This window comes from Lytechinus variegatus, chromosome 7 (assembly GCF_018143015.1).
Source record: "Lytechinus variegatus isolate NC3 chromosome 7, Lvar_3.0, whole genome shotgun sequence".
Taxonomy (NCBI): domain Eukaryota; kingdom Metazoa; phylum Echinodermata; class Echinoidea; order Temnopleuroida; family Toxopneustidae; genus Lytechinus; species Lytechinus variegatus.
This window is the reverse complement of record NC_054746.1, coordinates 12,450,280-12,471,490: the sequence shown is the minus strand read 5'-3', so window position 1 is coordinate 12,471,490 and position 21,211 is coordinate 12,450,280. Positions and strand designations below refer to the sequence as shown.

Here is a 21,211-nt window from a genome sequence, read left to right as displayed (position 1 = left end):
TATCATTTGAATTGAATGCTTTATAGGGATGCATCATGAGATGCATAATGAGATGGATCATTTGGACACTCACTTTCAAGATGAAGCTTTCCAACCAAAAGCATGCAAGAGCAATAGGAATGTTGCAGTCTGGGCAGTCATTTAGACAAGTGGCTCAATATTTCTAAGTGTCACCAACAACAATTTCAAATTTGAACCAGAGGTATTTGGCTACTAATGAAGTTAGAGACCGTCCTAGGAGTGGTCGACTTAGGGCCACCACCCCTGTAGTAGATAGGAGGATAAGGATAATTTTCTTTTGCTTATGCCAAGATACTGAAATTTGACATTTTGTTCATCGACTTAACTTTGACTTAAAATTCCAGTGGAATAGTGATGCATCCAAGGTGGATAACTTTCTCTTCACTATTAGAGTGGTATTTGACTTTAAGTTTGCTTTTATCGTTTAATGGATATTTATGCCACACAAACTTTCACAACTGAAAGAATGACTGATCGTTTGCGAGCAATTTTCTTTTACTGACATTGCTATTGTTTAATGCCTGTAACCAGCCATGCACTGACTGATCCATTTCTTGCAATTTTCTTTTACTGACATTGCTATTGTTTAAAGCATTTAACCACCCATGCATGACTGTTCAAATGAAAATGTCATGTCATACTGGAAGAGGAATATTGTCTGGTCATGTTGACATACAATAATTTGCCTTTAATCAAATATCGATATCGAATATTTTAACTTTTATAAGTGTCCAAGAACTTTTTTTGCTGACTGTATATATTTTAAAAGTTAATATTATTTCGTTGAAACAGTTATATGCATGTCCTCATGAAATAAAAATATGCAATGTGCGAGTTCATGACGTCATATCCCTCTTATTCACTTTTATTTTGTGATATAAAAGTATGTATATTCACAATTTGTCTTTGTAGAATGTAGGAATAGGATCGACTTTTGATTACCGCTGTGAGATAATTACTGCTGAAAATTACTTCATGAAAAAAGACATGTTTTTACGCACACGTAAATTAATCATGATTTCATGAGATGAAATGGGAAAGGGGGGGGGGCAGCAGCCCATTTATTGCGTATTTCCTGACGGCACGCAAGCTACTGTTTTTAACGAAACCTTGCCGTACTTTAAACTTCGATAACTTCATTGTTTTCATTAGAGTTTGATGCAATTTTCAGTATTGTTCTTAAAGAATTTTACTCTATTCATTTAGACATTATTTTCAGCCTGATGGCCTCCTTAAGAAACTTATCTTCGATTTGTAAGGTTATATCGAGTGAGAAGATCACCTACGCCTAATTTCAGTAACGGGAACCCGTTTTGTGCCCCTCTCCACAGAGAAAAGCCCTACATGTGTTTTTTTAATGTATATTCTGCTATAAGTTTTGTTGAACGAGGAATATTGAGAGATAGTTTATGACGTAAGGACTTTTTAATCATTTAAACATTCCAATGGTGGTATAACTTCGTTGACACACACATTCACATGCACACACGACCATACCCACATTATTGTACACGCACATATTCACCCACACACCCACCCTCATGTAGGGCCCACACTATTTCACCGTATTTAAGGGATGCATACACTGTAGAAAAAATGTGGTGTTGAAACTGACACCAGTTGGTGTTAATAGAGGACCACACCATGACGTGTCAAAATTACACCCTATATCAAATATAACACCAAAGAGTGTAAATGTGACCACCAAAGGTGTTGTAATAACACCTATAGGTGTTAAACTAACACTGTCAATTTAACACCGGGGTAAAACAACTGGTGTGGTCCTTTATGCACGCCGGTTAACACCACAGTTTTGCATGTGTATAACCTCTGGGCCATGTCTAAAAGTAGACAATTAAGCACCATACCTTCGATTTGTAGCCTGATTTAAGAGACCAAAAATTTTGAGATCGTGCCACTCCGGTGTTGATTTAACACCAGCACGGAATCTATATCTGTCCACATCAGAGCAGTGTTAAACAACACCAGTTTTGTAGTTTTGTTTTGGTCTAATACCAGACAGGTGTTTATACAACACCAGTTAGTATTATAAACAGCATCGGTTTGACTCCAAACTGGTGTTGATTCAATACTTCTCTGGTGTGGACAAATATGGATTCCGGGCTGGTGTTGAATCAACACCGGAGTTTTTGCAGCGTGTGTTTGGAACGCCCCAAATGAAATAGTCGGTGCCACACTTTCGTCCCCAGTTACAAGGCGACACACACTGAACTTGAGAAAGACACACAAGAAAACAAATGCACAAAGTACTAATCGAAACGATTGCATTTATTAACTATTTATTCCATCTACGACTAATGGTGATCATTATTTCATTCTTCTGATGATTTTAAATTCATTAAACAGCAACTTCTAATATAGATCTATTAATTTGGAACTAAGGTGAGGTGAATGTATACCATATGGTAGAGAAGGACTATATATTTTTTTTGGGGGGGGGTAGAAGTTCTGCTACGACAAATTTCACCCTCTCTGCGAGGCCTGACGAATAGAGTTTATGCATACGATCTATCGAAATAGGCTAATTTGAGAAAAGAAAATTTTAATTTTCGTGGGATATGAAAGCCGGAGATCATTATGACAGGCAATATAGTTATTGAGAGAATACCTGACGTTATAACATAAAATCGTCTTTTTACCCTCGATAATTTTTTTTTCCATTGTGAGTTTCATGATTATTATGATCGGATTAATATATATTTTTCATGAGGATTACTTACGAGTATCAACTTTTCACCATGCAAAAAATTCATGTCATTTAAGAATTGCATTTGTTTTCTTTAACCAAAACATGTTTAGAAATTAGATGATAAAAGGAAAGGATATGAATCTGATAAAACAATCCTACCAAAAATTATTCACAGCATGATTTCTGACATTTTGAGTCATTATTCGTCTTTCCTCCATGTTACATCATTTACACTAATACTAGACCTATATGCTCAATAAAATATCATATTTCTTTGTCAACTAATCACTGGTCTTTTACGAAGAATTCATGTAAAAAGTCAGTGATATTTTGGGATGAGTAGATCATTCAGGATCAACTTGGTACCCCTACAGTCACGCATCGGCTAAACCGACCCAACACCGACAAACATTACTGACTGGCCTTGTATTACAGAACGCGTATACTTACGCATCATAAAATAATTTCTATACGCTTAAAACTATGCAAGATCCTTCCAAATGGAATTTGAATAGGATGGTGCTAAAAAAGGACCCAAAAATAATTTGAAAGTAAAACAACAAAATGTGGTCGAAATGCCTAATCAGCAATTTAATGATTTTTTTCCTCCAGGAAATACATGTTCGGTAATACGATATCATTTCCAAGCGACCAAAACGTTTTACATGTGAAGAGGGGAGCGTTCGGAAGAAGGAAAACGGACATCTGCTCAAAATTTCACATTTTTTCATAGGTATTGGCGTATTCATGGTGGAATAAGTTTGATGAATTTCATTTCGTTTGATATGATTGAATTTATAAAAGGTGTTCGGTAACACGATCAACTGATAAACCAACCATGCTGGTAATAACACAGTGTGATCACAGTTTGTTCACATAGTCCACTATGTGAAAATATCATTCACACTGTTCAAACGCTCAAATTAAACAGTGTAGAAATATTTTCACGCCGTGGACAGCTCAATAGTGTGACTGTACACGGCGTGATGACATTTTTTTCATGGTCGACTACGTGAATATGCTCAAATTTTAACAGTGTGAAGGTGATTTCACATTGTGTTCCACAGTGTGGGACACTGTGTTCTTTTCAGTAGAGATATCGATCGGTTTGGTATCGGTTTCTTCGATGTGACTGTATCGTTGTTGGCCTTCCGACTATATTATGGCTTTGTAGGATAGTTGGAAGCCTCTATACCGGACGTTACTATCGGACTCGAAGGTCAACTGCATTCGGTTGGACGTGGATATAAAGGGACCGTCTTCACTTCTAGATCCACAAAATCTGAAATAAAGAAAGAGGGATATAGTGTCAATAGCATGATGGTTAAAGTGAAAGTAGCTATAACAACAATAATGAGAGTGATATAATAGTGAAAAAAATAGTAATAGTACTAATGATGAGAATATTTATAATCATGATAATGATGATTATGATGATGACGTTGATGAAAATAATAACACTAGTAATACTACTACTTCTACTACGTATTATTTTAAAATTATTCTTAGTGATAAGATTATAAGAGTAGGGCTAATAATAATAATAATCACAAAAATAATGATTATAATCTGTATAATAGAAATAGTAATGATAATCTTTATAATAATCATTATTTCAACAATAATGATAGTAATGATAATGATATATGGTGACGATGCATTGTTTAGCACAAGAGCAAAAGGTGTTTTCCATAAACTATGTCAGATTGCCATTCCATCAATGAGAAATCCCCCATGCAGTGATAACAACTTATGACAATTCAAAACTTCCTCATTTTTTTCTTACTTTACTTCATTTTTTTCTGTAATTTTTCGGCTCCTTTTATATTCAGAACAATTTGCCTGATAGATATATTTACCGTTTTGGTTGAAAATAATCATCGATGATTAAGACGTCGTAGCGGCAATTGTAACTGTACTCGATCTGCATGTCGATGATAAATACAGATATCCGCTGGCCTTCTTGGGTTTTAATATTCCACACATTTCTCCTCAAATTTGGGTAAAGATTCGGGTAGTTCGGTGATTGAACTAAAGCTATTGGTGCTGAAAGAATGACAAAAGTGAAAAAAATGGGACTTATAAACCTAAGCCTATCAATGCAGAAGTAATTTTTCAACTTTTTATTTCCGTGTATATAGCCAGTTTAGACAAAAATTGAGATGGAGTGACGAGCTCACAAAATTCATTGGTATAAATTGGATTGCATCAGCACAAGACAAGCACCTTTGGCACCAACTTGAGGAGGCCTTCGCCCTGCAGTGGGCTGAACATGGCTGATATGATGATATAGCCAGTTATATGTCGAGGTGTTTAGTTTGATCGGGCAAGACGGCAATTTCTTTTGCGATCAATAGGCCCTATATCATAAATGATTTGAACGTATTGTGAGACAATACAACTTTTAAACTATCACAATTATTTTTACTATTTGATGCATGAAAGTTGAGAAAACTCTAACAAAATATTCTTCGGGGACATTTTAGTACAATTTCTTACATTGTAAAACATGAATAATATTGAAATAGACGGTAAACGTAAGTATTTTTAGCTAAATTATGCAAAGTCTTACAAAAATAATTAGGAGGAAAACATGTCAAAATTTAGCTTGGTCAATGTAGAAATTTAACAATTCTAATATCATTTACAACAACCACATTTATATCGTTCAACGTACAAACCATGTGGGTGGGATGGAGGCCGGAGGGGTGGGTAAACTGTTCCAATATATCCTACAAGTTATAAAAAAGTATTCATCCCTCGATCCAATACCTTAAACAAGAAATTTTATTGATTTTTTTTCTCCTCTAAATAATGCCTCAAATTCTCATTACAGTTGTAACAATTATACGCTCCCTCCCAATTTTGGCAATTTTAGAGCCATTTACATTGTACAGTATTCAGTAATGTACATGTAAAGATTCATTATTTTTTGTTCCCAAGGAAAGAATCTGTAAAAAAAAAAAAATTGTAAATGAGGTATTACGATTATATATTTTTTTTTATTTGAATGGATTTGGTATTTACAATGCACCTGTTTTTAAAAGGTCAATATACGACCAAGAAACTTGGCATACCTCCAGTTGTGGTTGTCACAACAGGTGCTTGTGTCGGTGCCGCGGTAGTTACGACCGGTGCTGCGGTTGGCGCCGCGGTAGTTACGACCGGTGCTTCGGTTGGCGCCGCGGTAGTTACGACCGGTGCTTCGGTTGGCGCCACGGTAGTTACGACCGGTGCTTCGGTTGGTGCAATGGTTGTCACAACTGGTGCTTCGGTTGGTGCTGCGGTAGTTACGGCCTGTGCTTCGGAGGTTGTAAGCGGTTTATCAATGGTGAAGTGAGCTTTGAATCCTCTTTTAGTAACAGTTTCGTCGGAGGAGAACCATATCATCATACCATCCGTCGCAGTTATCGGGCTTTGTACAGAGTTTCCACAATATTTGACACCACCGTATCGAAGGTCATCAGTGTTAACCTGGACGTAGTCCCAACATTTGCCGTTGCTTGGACTTTCCAAGTCAAAATCATCAAACCACAGTGTTATCGTAGATCCAGGTTGGCCCTTTGAAAGAAGAAGCAGGGCTAGTTTACAATCAAAGATCATTAGACCTATATAAAATACTGCTTCTTTTATATTCTTTAAGACACGCAATCGCACATGCACTTTTCATTTTGATCAGTTTACTCTGCTCATTATACGTTTTTGTCGAGTCCGCTTTATTTTTTAAATTCCACTTCTTCTTTTCCATAATATCTTAAGGTGTTCTATTTCTTTCGATTCATATTTCACTTTTAATGCTATCATCACACTCTGTTATTTCCTGTTGCTTTCAGCTTTGTTCAATTGCTTCATTTCAACTCGTGTAATATCTATAGTATATAAACTTGAATGCCATCAGTTGGGTACCGAAAGATTGTAAGAAAGTGTGATTTGGCGTAATCTTGTATGCTAAAATTGAATGTTATATGAAAACGAAAATCATAGATAAAACAAGTGGAGCGTCTCTGGCAGTCTCACCTCCATCGTGCGATTCAATATAGCAGCAGTGCTGACTTTGAAAACTAATATAGCATTATTCACACAAAAGAAACACAATTCATTTAATTTTACAGTATTATGTTCATTGACAATAAATAACATTTGACCTTGATCATGCGACCTAAGACCTGTCGTCAGTGATACTTGATTACCCCTATATCAACATTTTATAAACTACATCTATAAAATTTGAAAGTTATGACAGCAATCTGATTACCTCCGAAATGGCCACAGTTCATTGACCTTAAATGACCTTTGACTTTGGTCATGTTACCTGAAACTCGCATGAGATTTTCAGTGATACTTGATTACTCTTAAATGTCTAAGTTTATGAACTAGGTCCACACACTCGAGGATTTATGATGGTTATTCAACAATTCCCCAAACATGGCCAAAGTTCATCGACCTTTGAACTTGGTCACGTGACCTGAAACTCGCACAGGATGTTCAGTGATACTTGATTACTTTTATATCCAAGTTTTATGAATCAGATTCATAAACATTCAAAGTTATGGTAATTCAACAAATACCCCCCATCATGGCCAGAGTTCATTGACCTTTGACCTTGGTCATTTTACCTGAAACTCGCTTAGGATGTTTAATGATACTTGACTACTCTTATGTCAAAGTTTTATGAACTAGACCAATACACTTACAGAGTTATGATGGCAATTCAACAACTTGGAAAAAGGTCATTGACCCTAAAAGACCTTAGTCATGTGACTTGAAACTCAAGCAGGATGTTTAGTAATACTTTATTACCCTTATGGCCTAGTTTCATGAACTAGGTTCATATACTTTCTAAGTTATGCTGTCATTTCAAAAACTTAATCTTCGGTTAAGATTTGATGTTGACGCGCCGCCGCGGAGGAAAAGCAGCGCCTAGAGACTCTCTCTGCTATGCAGGTGGGTGTTCCATAAAGCCATTCGTATGATACAAATGACTTTACACACGACTGGTGATCCTTTCTTGTGCTATGTGATATCCCCATGTAATTGATAATTGAGTTATAACCTAAGAACATGTTCCAGTCGTGCGTAAAGTTGTGCGTAACTTTACGAACAGCTTTATGAAACACCCACCAGGTGCCTGTTTCATAAAGGACTTGCAACTGTTGTAACTTTGCCATTATGGCAACTACCATGGTAACAGGGCTCAGCAGCCAATCAAAATCAAGCTTACCATGGTAGTTGCCATAATGGCAAAGTTACAACAGTTGCAAGTCCTTTATGAAACGGGCACCAGGTAAGACAAAAACGAGTATTGCTCTCAAATAATGAAAGGAAAAGACACAATCTTCGTCAGTGCCAATGGTGCTACAAAAAAAAGAGAATTTAAAATCCGTTTCTGTTCCGATTAACCAATTTTCGACAAAGACCTCCCAGCTGTTTTTGAACTGTGTTCTAAGATTCGTTCTGCGTGGCGGTGTGGATATACTCGCTGATAATAAAGTTACATTGCACAAAAGCTAGGCGTATGAATTGAACTTACCTGAATATAAATCATGCAGTAAGAGTTAATGAGGTACTGTCCCGATTCGTAGTTAGGGGACGTGATCACCCCCGATGCCTCAGTTCTTGTGATTTCGGTCACTTGAAGAGAAAGACAGGGAACGTATATCAATCACACCCACCCGAAAGACGGCATTGGTATCAATCTATGTTACGTTTGTTGTTGATTTGACATTCATCTTCTGATTCATTTTCAGGAAAACTTATACATTTATCTTAGCACGAAGAAGGGAGTCTCATGAAGCACCTTTTCAAATGATTTCCATTGACAATCAGATGTAATGAATCCAAAACCACAAATTAGTGAAAGTCGCCGGTAGGCCTCTATCATCATGAAATGCTCCCCACCTCTCGATGTATCCTCACCACATATGGATTGAATCCGTATACTCTTTATAATTTTGTAACCCTTTTTGGCCTTACTACCATCCGTTTCAAACCTGCTATAATGATTATCGTAACTGTAATTTTTGTACGAAGAAATTTGTATGTTTCATTGCTTATATATCTGTATTATTATACGAAAAATGTTGGAAATGGAAATAAGTGATTTTACGAAAATGGATATAGCAATAACGCGCTCTTTTGAGGCCATTGGAAAAACTTAGAAGTACTCCAAAAGGTCAAGAAAGCACAGAGATCCACACTTTTTTCTTGGATTCAGATCAACTCGGCCCCGCCAAATAATTAGGTTCCTTATCGTATAACCTAACCCTAACCTAGCCTTAACCCTTTTAATAGTATCATTTTCTCATATTGTGTAACGCGCTTGACATCTTTTCGTCCATGTTGGCTTTGTGTTCAAGTTCAAGTTTAAAAGTTTTAAAGAACAGACAGACGACCCTCTGTTTCAAAGTCAGAAGACTAATCCACTGGGCCACAACGCTCCACAATTTATTTGTTTATTTAATTAAATCTATTTATTTATTCATTTATTTATATAATATTTATGAGCACTTACCGACTTTATCGACATTAGAGCTCTCTGTGCAAAGAGATCCTGTCCAATCAGGGGGACATTGACACGTGCATGTTTTGTCCACAAAGCCTCCATTTGCGCAGTTAGGAAGTGGACTAGGACATCTCGAATTGCAGTTGTATATGTAATTCGCAAGTTTGACATCGTAGAAACTGAGCTCCGACCTTTGGCCGATGTACTGCATGTCGAAAGGTCGTTTCGTCAGCAAAGTCGGCATAGCGGCATCGATGGCGAATCCCTGCATACCAAAGATTGAACAGTTATCCAATAAGTCCACAACTTATAAACTGATCAAACCATATATAGATACATGTATATACACTGCAAAACACCGGTGTTAATTTAAAACCAGCCCGGTATCTATATCGGAAAACACCAGAGAAGCGTTGAAACAACACCAGAATCAAACCGATATTGGTGGTGTTGCTTAAATGCCTTATTAGCACTGGAGGGGGACATCATTGCTCACAAAGAGTACAGTGCCCCTCCAAAGCTACAATCATTGTCTCCTCCGGGTCACGATCCGCCAATGGGTGTTTGCATGTTCCAGAACCTCTCTGGTGTGGACCGATATCGATACCAGGTTGGTATTCACTTAACACCGGCGTTTTTGCAGTGTAGGCTTAATCATTTCATTTCGTTGGGCTTCAAGACATCGGAATAATTGGATACCCGTACAACGTATACATTGATCAAATTATCATAGGCCCATTGGCGGCGGAAGCCAGAAAATTTAGGGGGTGTCCACCTGAAATTTCATGAGTTGCCCACCAAAAAATTTTTGACAAGCAAAAAAAAAAGCAAAAAAAAAGGTAATCAACCTAAATTTTAGGGGGGACAACACACGTTTCAGGGGGGTCCACGTGAATTTAGGGGGGGGGGACGCAGGGAAAAAAGGTTATCAAAACAAAATTTAGGGGGAGGGGGACCGTCCCCCCCAACTAAAATTTAGGGGGGGACACGTCCCCCCCCGCTTCCGCCGCCTATGCATAGGCCTAAACATTTAATTTGGTTGCGCGTCTTTACTTGGGTGCATGTGGTAAAATGTTTCATTTGCTTGGGCTTCTTTACTTCGATGTAGGTGGAAACCTATAAATTGTTCAGACTATATATATATAGGCTCATTCCTTTCATTTGTTTGAGCATCCATAGGCCTACATGGTGTAGGTGGAATTTTATAGGCCTACATTGATCAGGCTATAGGCTTAATCGTTTCATTTGGTTGAGCATTCTTTCTTGGGTGTAAGCGGAAACCTTTACATCATTAATCATCAATCGTATCATTTGGTTGACATCCTTGCATAAGATGTAGAAGAAATTGCCAACAATAAAAACAAACCTGACTTTTTTTTACATATACGATACAAACGATAAATAAATCGATCCTTAGCAAACCAAATTCTCCTTTTGATTTAATACCTATGGAAGCTTAAAAGTGCCACCCAGATGTTGGGATAATTATCTTGTGAAGTCGACATCATGATAGCAAAAGATCAGATGACGAGATCCTGGATCTCATCATGTCGACATCTTTTAGAAGAGATGATCAGATGACAAGATCCCGGATCTCGTCATGTCGACATCTTTTAGAAGAGATGATCAGATGACAAGATCCCGGATCTCGTCATGTCGACATCTTTTAGAAGAGATGATCAGATGACAAGATCCTGGATCTCGTCATGTCGACATCTTGTAGAAGAGATGATCAGATGACAAGATCTTCTATCTCGTCATGTCTACATCCAGTGGAAGAGATGATCAGATGTCATGATCTCGTAACTCGTCATGCCTACATCTTTTAGAAGAGATGATCAGATGACATGATCATGGATCGAATATCTTGTCATCTGGTCATCTCTTCTAAAGGATGTCAACATGACGAGAATCGGGATCTTGTCATCTGATCATCTCTTCTAAAAGATGTTGACATGATGAGATCCGGGATCTCGTCGTCTGATCATGATATCATGATGTCGACTTCCCAAGATAATTATCTCAACATCTGGGTGGCACTTTTAAGCTTCCATAAATACCCCCTCTGTTTAATATAAAAAAATACTTGTACTAAAATGTATTTCGGTCATACCATAGGCAGCCTTAGGCAGCATAGGCACCATAGGCAGCATTGAATATTTGCAAATTAAGTCTGGACTCAAATACACTATAGCATGTAATATTGCATAATATCGATGTGGGTTTACTCACGTGGGATCCGTAATGCATTACGGACATGACATCATATTCTACTACATCGCTACTCATAACTTCGTCGAGAGTATACTTGTCAAAGTTGTGTCGCTGTGAAGTCTCGATGTTGCTCCATACGACATCGACGTAGTCATCGCGATCGGGTCTTGACTGTTCATGTTGGAATCCCATTGCATGCCCGATCTCATGGGCGACGGTTCCAAGCTGAAAAGGAAGTTTGAAAATATCATTTAAACAAATTATTACGTCTTTTATGATCACCCCTGTCCATCCATGTCAATGCACCCTAAATGGCTAACCATACGTGCAACTCTTAATTGCCATAATTGCTAAGCGAAGTGGCGCAAACAGGAAAATCCACACATTCTTATCCCCTCTTAAAATGGCATGACGCAGCGTGAACTGCTACAACATTGCGGCGTAGCAACAACTGTTAGTTACCTTTACTGCCCCCCTTTTTTTCATTTTAACGGTGTTCCCGCCACGACTTAAAAAAAAACCGGGGGCATCCGTGTATTTAATGCGAGTGTATGGATAGGTGCGGCCCTTAAGACCTAGTCTGTATGGAAGCAGAAACCCGTCAAAAAAAAAATATAAGACAACTAGCTACACGACCTCAATTATTTATTATTGATAATGCGGACTCATGAATGGAATACAAACAAGTTGGGTATCATATTTATTTTGGACTTTAGGTTATGCTGAGGATGTGTATATTAAGAATCTGACAGGGGCTACTTTGGTAACCTTGGGGCAACCTCTTTTTCTGACGTCATAAACAACACCATCCTTTTCACATAGGTCAACCTCTTGATTAATTAATCTGATCTAGTGTATGGAATAAACATCATGTTTGGTATCAAATTAAAGTTTATGGAAAATGGAATGTTCATTTATACAAAAATAAAACACACTGTATCATAAACAAGTACGAGTAGACCTAATGTCCCGTTCCACGTACTATCAGTTATCTTCTGAAGATGTCACGGGAGTAGAAGCATATATAGTTTTTCTCTGACGACACCGATATTTCTGTTCTACCAGAATGGTCTCCTTTTGGGGTTTACAAGTCTTCTGCATACTGAGGAAGAGGTAATCTATATTATGTATGGTATTGAAATTAGGAGGAAAATATGCTGGCTGTGCACAGACCAGTTGTGTTAAATTGGCAATGGAAATACTTTCACTCTGAACTGAATTTCTTACTCTACAGAGCCTGATGTAGAAGTGGATAGGAATCAGGATTAATTAAAGCTGTAGTATATTCATACTTTATCTCTTATTTAAGTAATAATAAATGTAAATATTAAGAGCCTACGTACCCCAACTGATAAGTCAGCAAAAGAGCGTGTCAAATGTGTTCTTCTCCAGGATCTTTATCCGGAGAAAAACTTATCCGAAAGACTCCCCTGCAACTTACCTTTCATGTATGGATGGGAAGTATAATGTTAGGAGGGCACTCCTGTACATTTTCGTAGCACAGTGGATACTCCCATCATGGAACTGTCAGAACTTGTTCCATGTGGATTAATATCGAGGCCACCATGCATATCTAGGGCTAGCGTTTGCCACTTTGGTGTATCGTATTGTGATTGCAGAGGGGGTAATCAGTCTGGAAGAGGATTCAGCAAGTTCAGAGTGGAAGTCTTTCCCTTGCCCGATTGAAACAATATGGTATCCCAACCTAATATATTGTCTGTGCACAGCCAGCTTTTTTTTTCTCCTAGTTTCAATACCATAACCCTAATATCGATCACTTTTTCATCAGTATGCAGAGGACTTGTGAACCCTAAAAGGAGAGCAATCTGGTAGAACACAAATGTCAGTATATGCTCTACTCCAATGACATCTTCAGAAGATAACTGATAGTACGTGGAACAAGACATTAGGCCTACCCGTACTTGATCATGACACAGTGGTTGCTCCCCATGAATTAACTTGCTTGCAGATGCAAGTCAGTGTCACCTTGTTCTATGAGGCTTAATGCAGTTGCTGCCCAGCCGTCGAATCATGTATGTCATAATTTATACTGCAAGTTTGGAACGAACATGACGAAGTAGGCCTATACAGCTATTTAAAAGTCAAGTCCACCCAAGAAAAATGTTGATTTGAATAAATAGAGAAAAATCAAACTAGTAGAACGCTAAAAAATTCATCCAAATCGGATGCAGAATGAGAAAATTGTGGCATATTAAAGTTTCCCTTATTTTTCACAAAAAGTGATGTGCACAACTCAGTGACATGCAGATGAGTCGGTCGATGATGTCCATCACTCACTATTTCTTTTGGTTTTTATTGTTTGAATTATACAATATTTCAATTTTTACAAATTTGAAACTAACTTTTGACCAACTTTACATCCCATTTTGATGAAATTTTCAGCGTTATGCTTGTTGGAATTTTTTCTGTTTATTCAAATCAATTTTCGCAGGGGTGGACTTGTCCTTTAAATGACCTTTAATTGGTCTGAACGCAATATAAATGCCTTGTGATTTATATACGTGATTTGATTTGGCATTTGCTATAATTTGATATCAACCATGATATGTATATTCCGCTCATTAATTAAGAGGAATGTAAAAAAGTTTGAATGGTTTGTGACGTCAGAAAAATAAAAATTCCTCAGGATGTCAAGGTCGCACCCTTCGGATTCTTGATATTCGCACTCTCAACTAAACCTTCGGCACAAAAATGCACATAATTCCTAACTTATTTGTATTCAAAGCCTTATATGTATTACTTACATTTGCAATTTACCTTTTATGACTTTAAATGACCTTTAACTGACATACGTGTGATTTAAATGCCCAGTGATCCATATATTTGAATTTGATTTTTCATTAGCCTTAATTTTATACCAAACATGATGTTTATTTCGTTGAATATGAAAGTCATATTTAAGAGGTATGTAAAAACGTGGGCGTGGCATATGACGTCAGTTTAAAAAAATGCCCAAGGGTGCCCAAGTGGCACCCCTCGCGCGTCGGATTCTTGAAGTACATACCCTATACTACAACTTTCATGGAAAAAAAATGCACATAACTTGACGGTCATGTTGTGTTTCTCCTTGCAGACTTGACCATTATGCATATAGTGACCGTGCGGCAGTAGCAATTTATGGACGGACGTGCTGCTACGTTCTTTCCGTGTCCGCTTTGGTTCGCTACATCACTATGTCGCTGGAGCTGTTAGTAAGTCCTAAGAAGATCGTTACGTGGACTTTGAGCATGTTTAAAGTCTACACAGTGAAAAATGGGTTTCCGGAAACCATGCAGACTCTGTCACGTCAGAAGTAATTTTTGCTCTTCATACAGTACAGTGCGTATCCAAAAAAATTTACACTTAGAAAAAAAAACCTGTAAAGTTATATATTTGAAATATCCTGAGGATTTTTTTCACATTTTAACATTGGTACAGATCCATTTATGCAAATGACGATATAACTGTCGAAAAATATTTCCGCTTGAATGAGCAGCACTTACTTTTGAAAAGTTAGTGAAAATGATTTGCGCAGAACTTTGTAATAGTTATGCGAATAGAAGTAGATCTTAATCATGATGAACACGTAGAATTTAGCTAGTATTGATTTGAGGATAACTTTTAGCTTTTTAAACCTGTTTCCTTGCCCGAAACACTTCGAAGAGTGCACTGCGCCCCACCCCACTCCCCCACACACCGAGGCTTTCGTGACGATATGTGCTTTACACTGAGCTGTGATTTACATGAAATGGCTACGGCTTGCTCGATTTTCATTTTGTTAATCATTCTCAAGCTTGGGAAAAGTGTGGAGAAACAAGTATTAAATGAAACATGAAATGTATATACACCCTTTAAATGATAAAAAAACTTAGTGAAAAAATGCTAGAGATGTCTATTTTTTTTTGTTCAGATTCAGTTATGTCCTCAGATCCAGCTGACACAAAAAGGGTAAAGGTTGTGCTTACTAAGTGTTGAAATTTCAATTTGGGTGGCAAAATTGGTACAAAATGCTTGAATGTATCCGTTTTAGTTAAATTGACTAAAAGTGCAAGGGAAATGTTTGAAAAATGTTTCGCAGGGTAAGTTTGATTTCGCCCTTTCCCCTTGATACAGCGTGAAAACGACCATTTCTGCGCAGATTTTTGCGAGCTTTACAAAAATGGACCGTGCTCACTCAAGTGTAACATTCTATCAAAACTTTTACTTTCATCGGATAAATGAGACCCATACCCAATATTATATATGAAAAATTACCCGCATGATGTATGTTTTTTAATTCCCAGGGCTCTTTCAAAGTGTAAACTTTTTTGGATACGCACTGTATAGCAGTTCCCGCTGCGCTGTGCATGGCCGTATTCTTTGACAAATTGATTAACCCACTTAACCCCCCCGCATTTCTACCATCTTCTGCTTTCTGTGAAGGGGGGAAGGTCTCATTTAGCAACAATAATAAGAATTAAGTCAACTACAGGTAATAATAGAAATCGATAACAATCACAAACAATTACAATTAATACTTAATAAATTAGGACAGGAAGACATGTTTTTTTGAACTGCAGAGCATATATCAAGTTCAGTTGTTGTTTTTTAAGCAGTTGGTTCTTGTAAAATGCTCTTGTCTTTAAATATTACTTGCCTCCGTGCAACCAGTTCCGATTGATACTTTCTGTGGAAACATCCCTGCCGTGCCTGATGTTGGTTGCCTGCCAACGTATGACCAGCACCTAGAACGAAATCAAATTCATTCTTAAAGATTCATCCAAATCATATCATACTATTTCTCTGAGTCATTAAAATAGTTTCCTAAGATTGTTACGGTATAAATATTATCATGACTCCATTTTCTTGACCTTTTGATAATTATATTTCTTTTCCCCAAACGTATTCTGAGGCGTAAATAATGGTTCGACCCCAAACCTGCTCATTTCGTTTTGCACGTATCTGGTGAACAAGTCTGACAATCTTTCGCTGAGAAACAATTAAGCCAATATTCGACAAATATTGTTTAGCGAGGAAATTTCATTGGTAATTGGGTAAATCTGATGAAACTGTGGGACCAATTGATCTGCTCAAATCATTTTGGGCAAAAAAGCAAGTTTTCAATAAGTAATACATAACATTCATTACATAACCTTAAATTTTGATCGCTAGCCACATGCTGGTAACAGACATAGAAATACTGTTATGAGCAACTTCAAACATCAAAGAATGCACGCCTTTGCTTATAATGACCAACTTACCCATCCTCTCGCACGAACCGAAGATATTGGTTATGACTAAGTGAACCTGCTAATTCGGAATATGGTACAAACTGAACACACGCCTTGTTAGTCCAATGCTCCATTGCAGCGTATATGAATGGTATATCTTCGCCTATAATTATAACAAAAGAAATGAAAGTTCATCAAGATGTTTACTTGCTTCTTAAAAGTAGAATATCGTATTGAATATTCTTATATTCATAGATTAGATGACGTCATGCAGCGGTCACATCAATGAAACAGATTCCAAATGACCGAATGCCTGTCATCGGTAATAATGTAATAACTTTGTCGGTTTGGAGTCGGTTTCACAGTTGTGACTGAAGCGTTATTGCACTGGGGAAGTCAAATACAAAGAATGCATCTGTTCTTTAATCACAACTTTAATTTTGATGACATGCATGGGGCGGGGAAGGAGGTTGACTGATTCCTTATTATCTTGCCGAGACACCTTGTCTCATCTACTCTTCCGTCATCGCCACCCGTCATCTCATCTACTCTTCGTCAACGAGATTCCTCTTCTCGTCTACTCTTTGTCACCGACACCCCTCATCTCATCTACCCTTCGCCAACGAGATTCTTTATCTCATCTATTCTTCGTCACCAACACCCCTCATCCTATCTATCCTTCGCCGCCAGGCTCCTTATCTCTTCTTCTCCTTGCCACCGAGAATCATTTTCTCACTTTCTCTTCGTCATCGAGGCTCATCTCGTGAGGGAGTTTTGGTAGTGACGATTCGGCCGCTCTCTACAACACACCATTCCTTTAAAAATGCAAGTTGCATCATAATGGAGAGCTGCGACTCCTTTAATATCTCATCAACTCTTCACCACCAAGACTCTTTATCTCTCTTGTTCTTTGCCGCCAAGACCCCTTTATATTCTCATGTATCCTTCGTCACCGAGATTCCTTATCTCGCCTTCCCTTCCCTACCGAGAACCCTTTTCTCATCTACTCTTCGTCGCTGAGACTCCTAATATCAATAACTCTTCGCCACCGAGACTCCTTATCTTTTCTACTCTTTACCACTATTACTCCTTATCCCACCTACTCATCACTGTAGAGACTCCTCCCACACCTACTCTTGACCTCATTTGCTCTTCTCCTATTCCTATATAGCCATCGTATCTCATCTCGTTTGCAGTCCTTTTAATTAATAACTCTTGCCTTATCTCATATTATAACACTTTCTTCTCCTCTATTTATATATTCCACTCTCGCCTGATAATTCTCTTATTTTCATTTTTAATCCATTTGTCTTCATTCGGCCGAAACCGTCGTAAATGTCCACTTTAGGACAATCATGGATCTTACTACTCTGTGCAAAACATTCCCTCCAGTTAATTGGTCTGAATGCAAAGCCTACAATGAGGAGTGTATTTGAAGTCACTCTCGTTTAGCAAGTTTTATATGTGCTAGTCTTTGTGCGAAGACCTACCTATAAAAAATAATAATAAGGGTCTGTGCCGGCAGAATTCTCTTAGTCTTAAGTTCAGTTGACGAGAATACATATTATACATTGCATTTGAATTATATTAGTTTATTTTTCATTTAGTGTAATCTATATCATGATCTTTGTATCCTATCGTGTCCCTTCCTTGAATAAAATAAATGACTAAAACAGAAGAAGAGAGAAAAATTAAGAGGTAGGCCTAGATGAAATCAAAGCTTACTTGGGCTATCAATTTGGAATGGCACAATGACGTCCCCGTTGTCGTCCCCAGCGTATCTTGTCCATCTGTACACAACATCTCTGATGGCCTTCCTCTTGCTCCGCCCATCCGTCATCTGACGAATATATTCCTCCTGTTCTTCATTCAAGATCATATCGTTGTTCTGTTCGTCACCTGGTACTCTGGATGAGAACGGGTCGACGAACTTGTTTTCAACGGGTACGTACACGACTTCGCCGTTGAATTCGAATTTCCTTATTGGCCGTTCCTATCAAGACACAACAAAGTAATTCACATTCATTGTTTCAAAACCCAGTGGAGATTAAATGTAGTTCAGAGTCCCGTCGTACAAAGAGTTATTTTTTATCTGATCAACTTCAATTCTATGGAAATCCATCATGATCATAATATTTTCTACAAGACATGTGATCAATATACATCATTAATAGTTATAAGAAAATAGAAAATATTTTGAACGAGCGTGCGAAATAGATATTGATGTTGCTGACTTTCCATAGTTGTGGTTGATTGGATCAATCGCAACTCTTTGTAAGACGGGGAATAGAACTATGATAGGGAGTTTTCGCTTCAGCTTTCGCTTCCACGATGCACGACAGATTCACGACAATGAACAACCAAGAAGTAGTTTGCAGTTTTGTCCTTGACTCTGGACAGACGACATATTTGCAATATTTCGTCAGCTCCGAAACTTAGGACGAAACTGTTGTTCCGGTTTACCTCTCGGCTGTTGATTGTCATTTGATGGGCATTTTCAATACATTTACTGCGTTCTTGAATCCATCGTGCGCACAAATGAGTGACGTGAAGCCGGCTTATATATCGTCGGCCTAATGCCAAAAGGGCCTTAACTGCTTTTGGCCATTCCGAGATAATGGCGTTTAAAGGTTTTGGCCTCTCTAATAATCAAAAGAGTGTGGTCGTTTTTTTGCTTTTGAAGCCAATTTCGATAAACGTGTTAAGTTATTAAGTTTTACATGAAATGTGTTAAATTTATTATAAAATATTCAGAACCCCTAAAATCGGGTTAAGGCCCTTTTGGCATAAGGCCGACGATATATACATATATACATTGTAAAGAAATGGATGAAGAGAACAATGGTAGGCGTAGCTTAAATCAAGGTTCCCCAGAGCTATCTACCCTTTGGAAAAATTGGTGATGCCGAAAAAATGTCTCTGCCGGGAATCGAACCCGGGCCCCCGCTTTGAACGCCGGTGCCCTAACCACTAGACCACAGACACGGGTTAATGGTTAGGGCGAGCCAGATCCGATTGACCGTCAGATAGACAGATTTTCGACACTATACCAATTATATTTTCCTTTGTCGGGTGAAGGTGAGTTTTGAACAATGACAAGCCGCCATGCCTCAGCTGGATCGAAGCTATTGCTTCTCTGGGGAACCTTGATTTAAGCTACGCCTACCATTGTTCTCTTCATCCATTTCTTTACAATATTTAAATAAAAAAGAGTTGCCAAAAGCTGTTGTACATGTAAAGCTTTACACACACACACACATGCACACATACATATATATATATATATATATATATATATATATATATATATATATATATATATATATATATATGTCTCCTCACGGCGTTTCTATCAAGTCTACTTTTGTTTATATAAACATATGTACACACAGACTCACTGGCGTATAGATGTGGGATAACTTATAGGGCACTGGCTCCCAAAAAATTTCCACGAGTGATGGGGACAAAATGGAAGGAGAAAAAAAAAGAACCGTTGAAAGATGACAGCATGTGTAAATTATTGTGCCACAATATATCACAAAATTCTATCCAAAAGGCCAATAAATGTTACTCGCTTACTTCACTCACTTTTAGGAATATAAACTACATACACCAAGTCATGCCCACTTAAAAATGTTGACTTTCTACACCACTGCAGAAAATGATACACAAAACCGTAAACTCGGAGACTTGCAAACTAATTTCAGATAAATACAATTCAATTCAATTCGATGTGGTTTGTTAATATACTTTCTATGCGACAAAAACCAGATTGCAAAAGCTTACTTTTTAACAAGGTAAAAATAACTTCTTCAAATACAGACATATAATAACAAAGTATAACAATATAGACTTAAATACTCATCAAATATGAAATTGTGCAAAATACATGCAAATATACCTAATGCGTTCCCATGCATGTATTAGTATTTGTAAGAAATAAGGCATTTTAAAGGATAAATACATCAGTACATGTAGGAAGTAAAGTAAAGTTCTCTTTATGTTACCTTGTTAGACAATGGCTTGCCTAGACTGACCGCGACCAAACAGGTCACCACCACGATGCATGCTGAAAAGAGTCCCATCTTTGGTTAAAACTAAGAGATACTTAGCTGAATGACGAGTACCACGAAATCTCTCCCAATATGACTGGTGTATTTATACAAAAATCACCACCAATTATAGTTCTTACAATAATACCGTTTCAAATTAATCTCGAAATACCTGTTTACCCAATTGAATGATATATATTAATTAATTTGATTACGTGACAAATCATTTACTCTGTAAATATACGAACGGCCTCTTTGTTTGTCTGTATTTGGAATGGAAGATGAGCAGTGTCCTCGATAAACAACAAAGGGGGAACACAAAAAAGTGAAAGCAATTCTTCTCAACATATTAAAAACATAAAGAAAGAGGAAAGAAAGAAAAAAAAAAAGAAAGAAAAAAAGAAAGAAAGAAAGAAAGAAAGAAAGAAAAAAAGAAAGAAAGAAAAAAGAAAGAATCAGAACCGTTAAAGCATTTTGTTGCCAGTTGAACAATTTGCATATT

General features: G+C 37.5%; 1 protein-coding gene across 1 annotated transcript; it reads right to left on the bottom strand.

Annotated features, from left to right (window-relative positions):
• Positions 1-3,296: 3,296 nt before the first annotated feature.
• LOC121418462 (blastula protease 10-like) lies at positions 3,297-20,781 on the bottom strand. The gene is made up of 10 exons (XM_041612351.1): positions 20,665-20,781; positions 18,383-18,650; positions 16,688-16,820; positions 16,084-16,171; positions 11,466-11,672; positions 9,243-9,498; positions 8,262-8,362; positions 5,809-6,292; positions 4,591-4,777; positions 3,297-4,013 (listed from the first exon to the last, which is right to left on the bottom strand). The coding sequence occupies exons 1-10, from the start codon at positions 20,740-20,742 to the stop codon at positions 3,887-3,889; spliced, it is 1,929 nt and encodes a 642-aa protein (XP_041468285.1). The 5' UTR covers positions 20,743-20,781; the 3' UTR covers positions 3,297-3,886.
• Between the last annotated feature and the right edge of the window lie 430 nt (positions 20,782-21,211).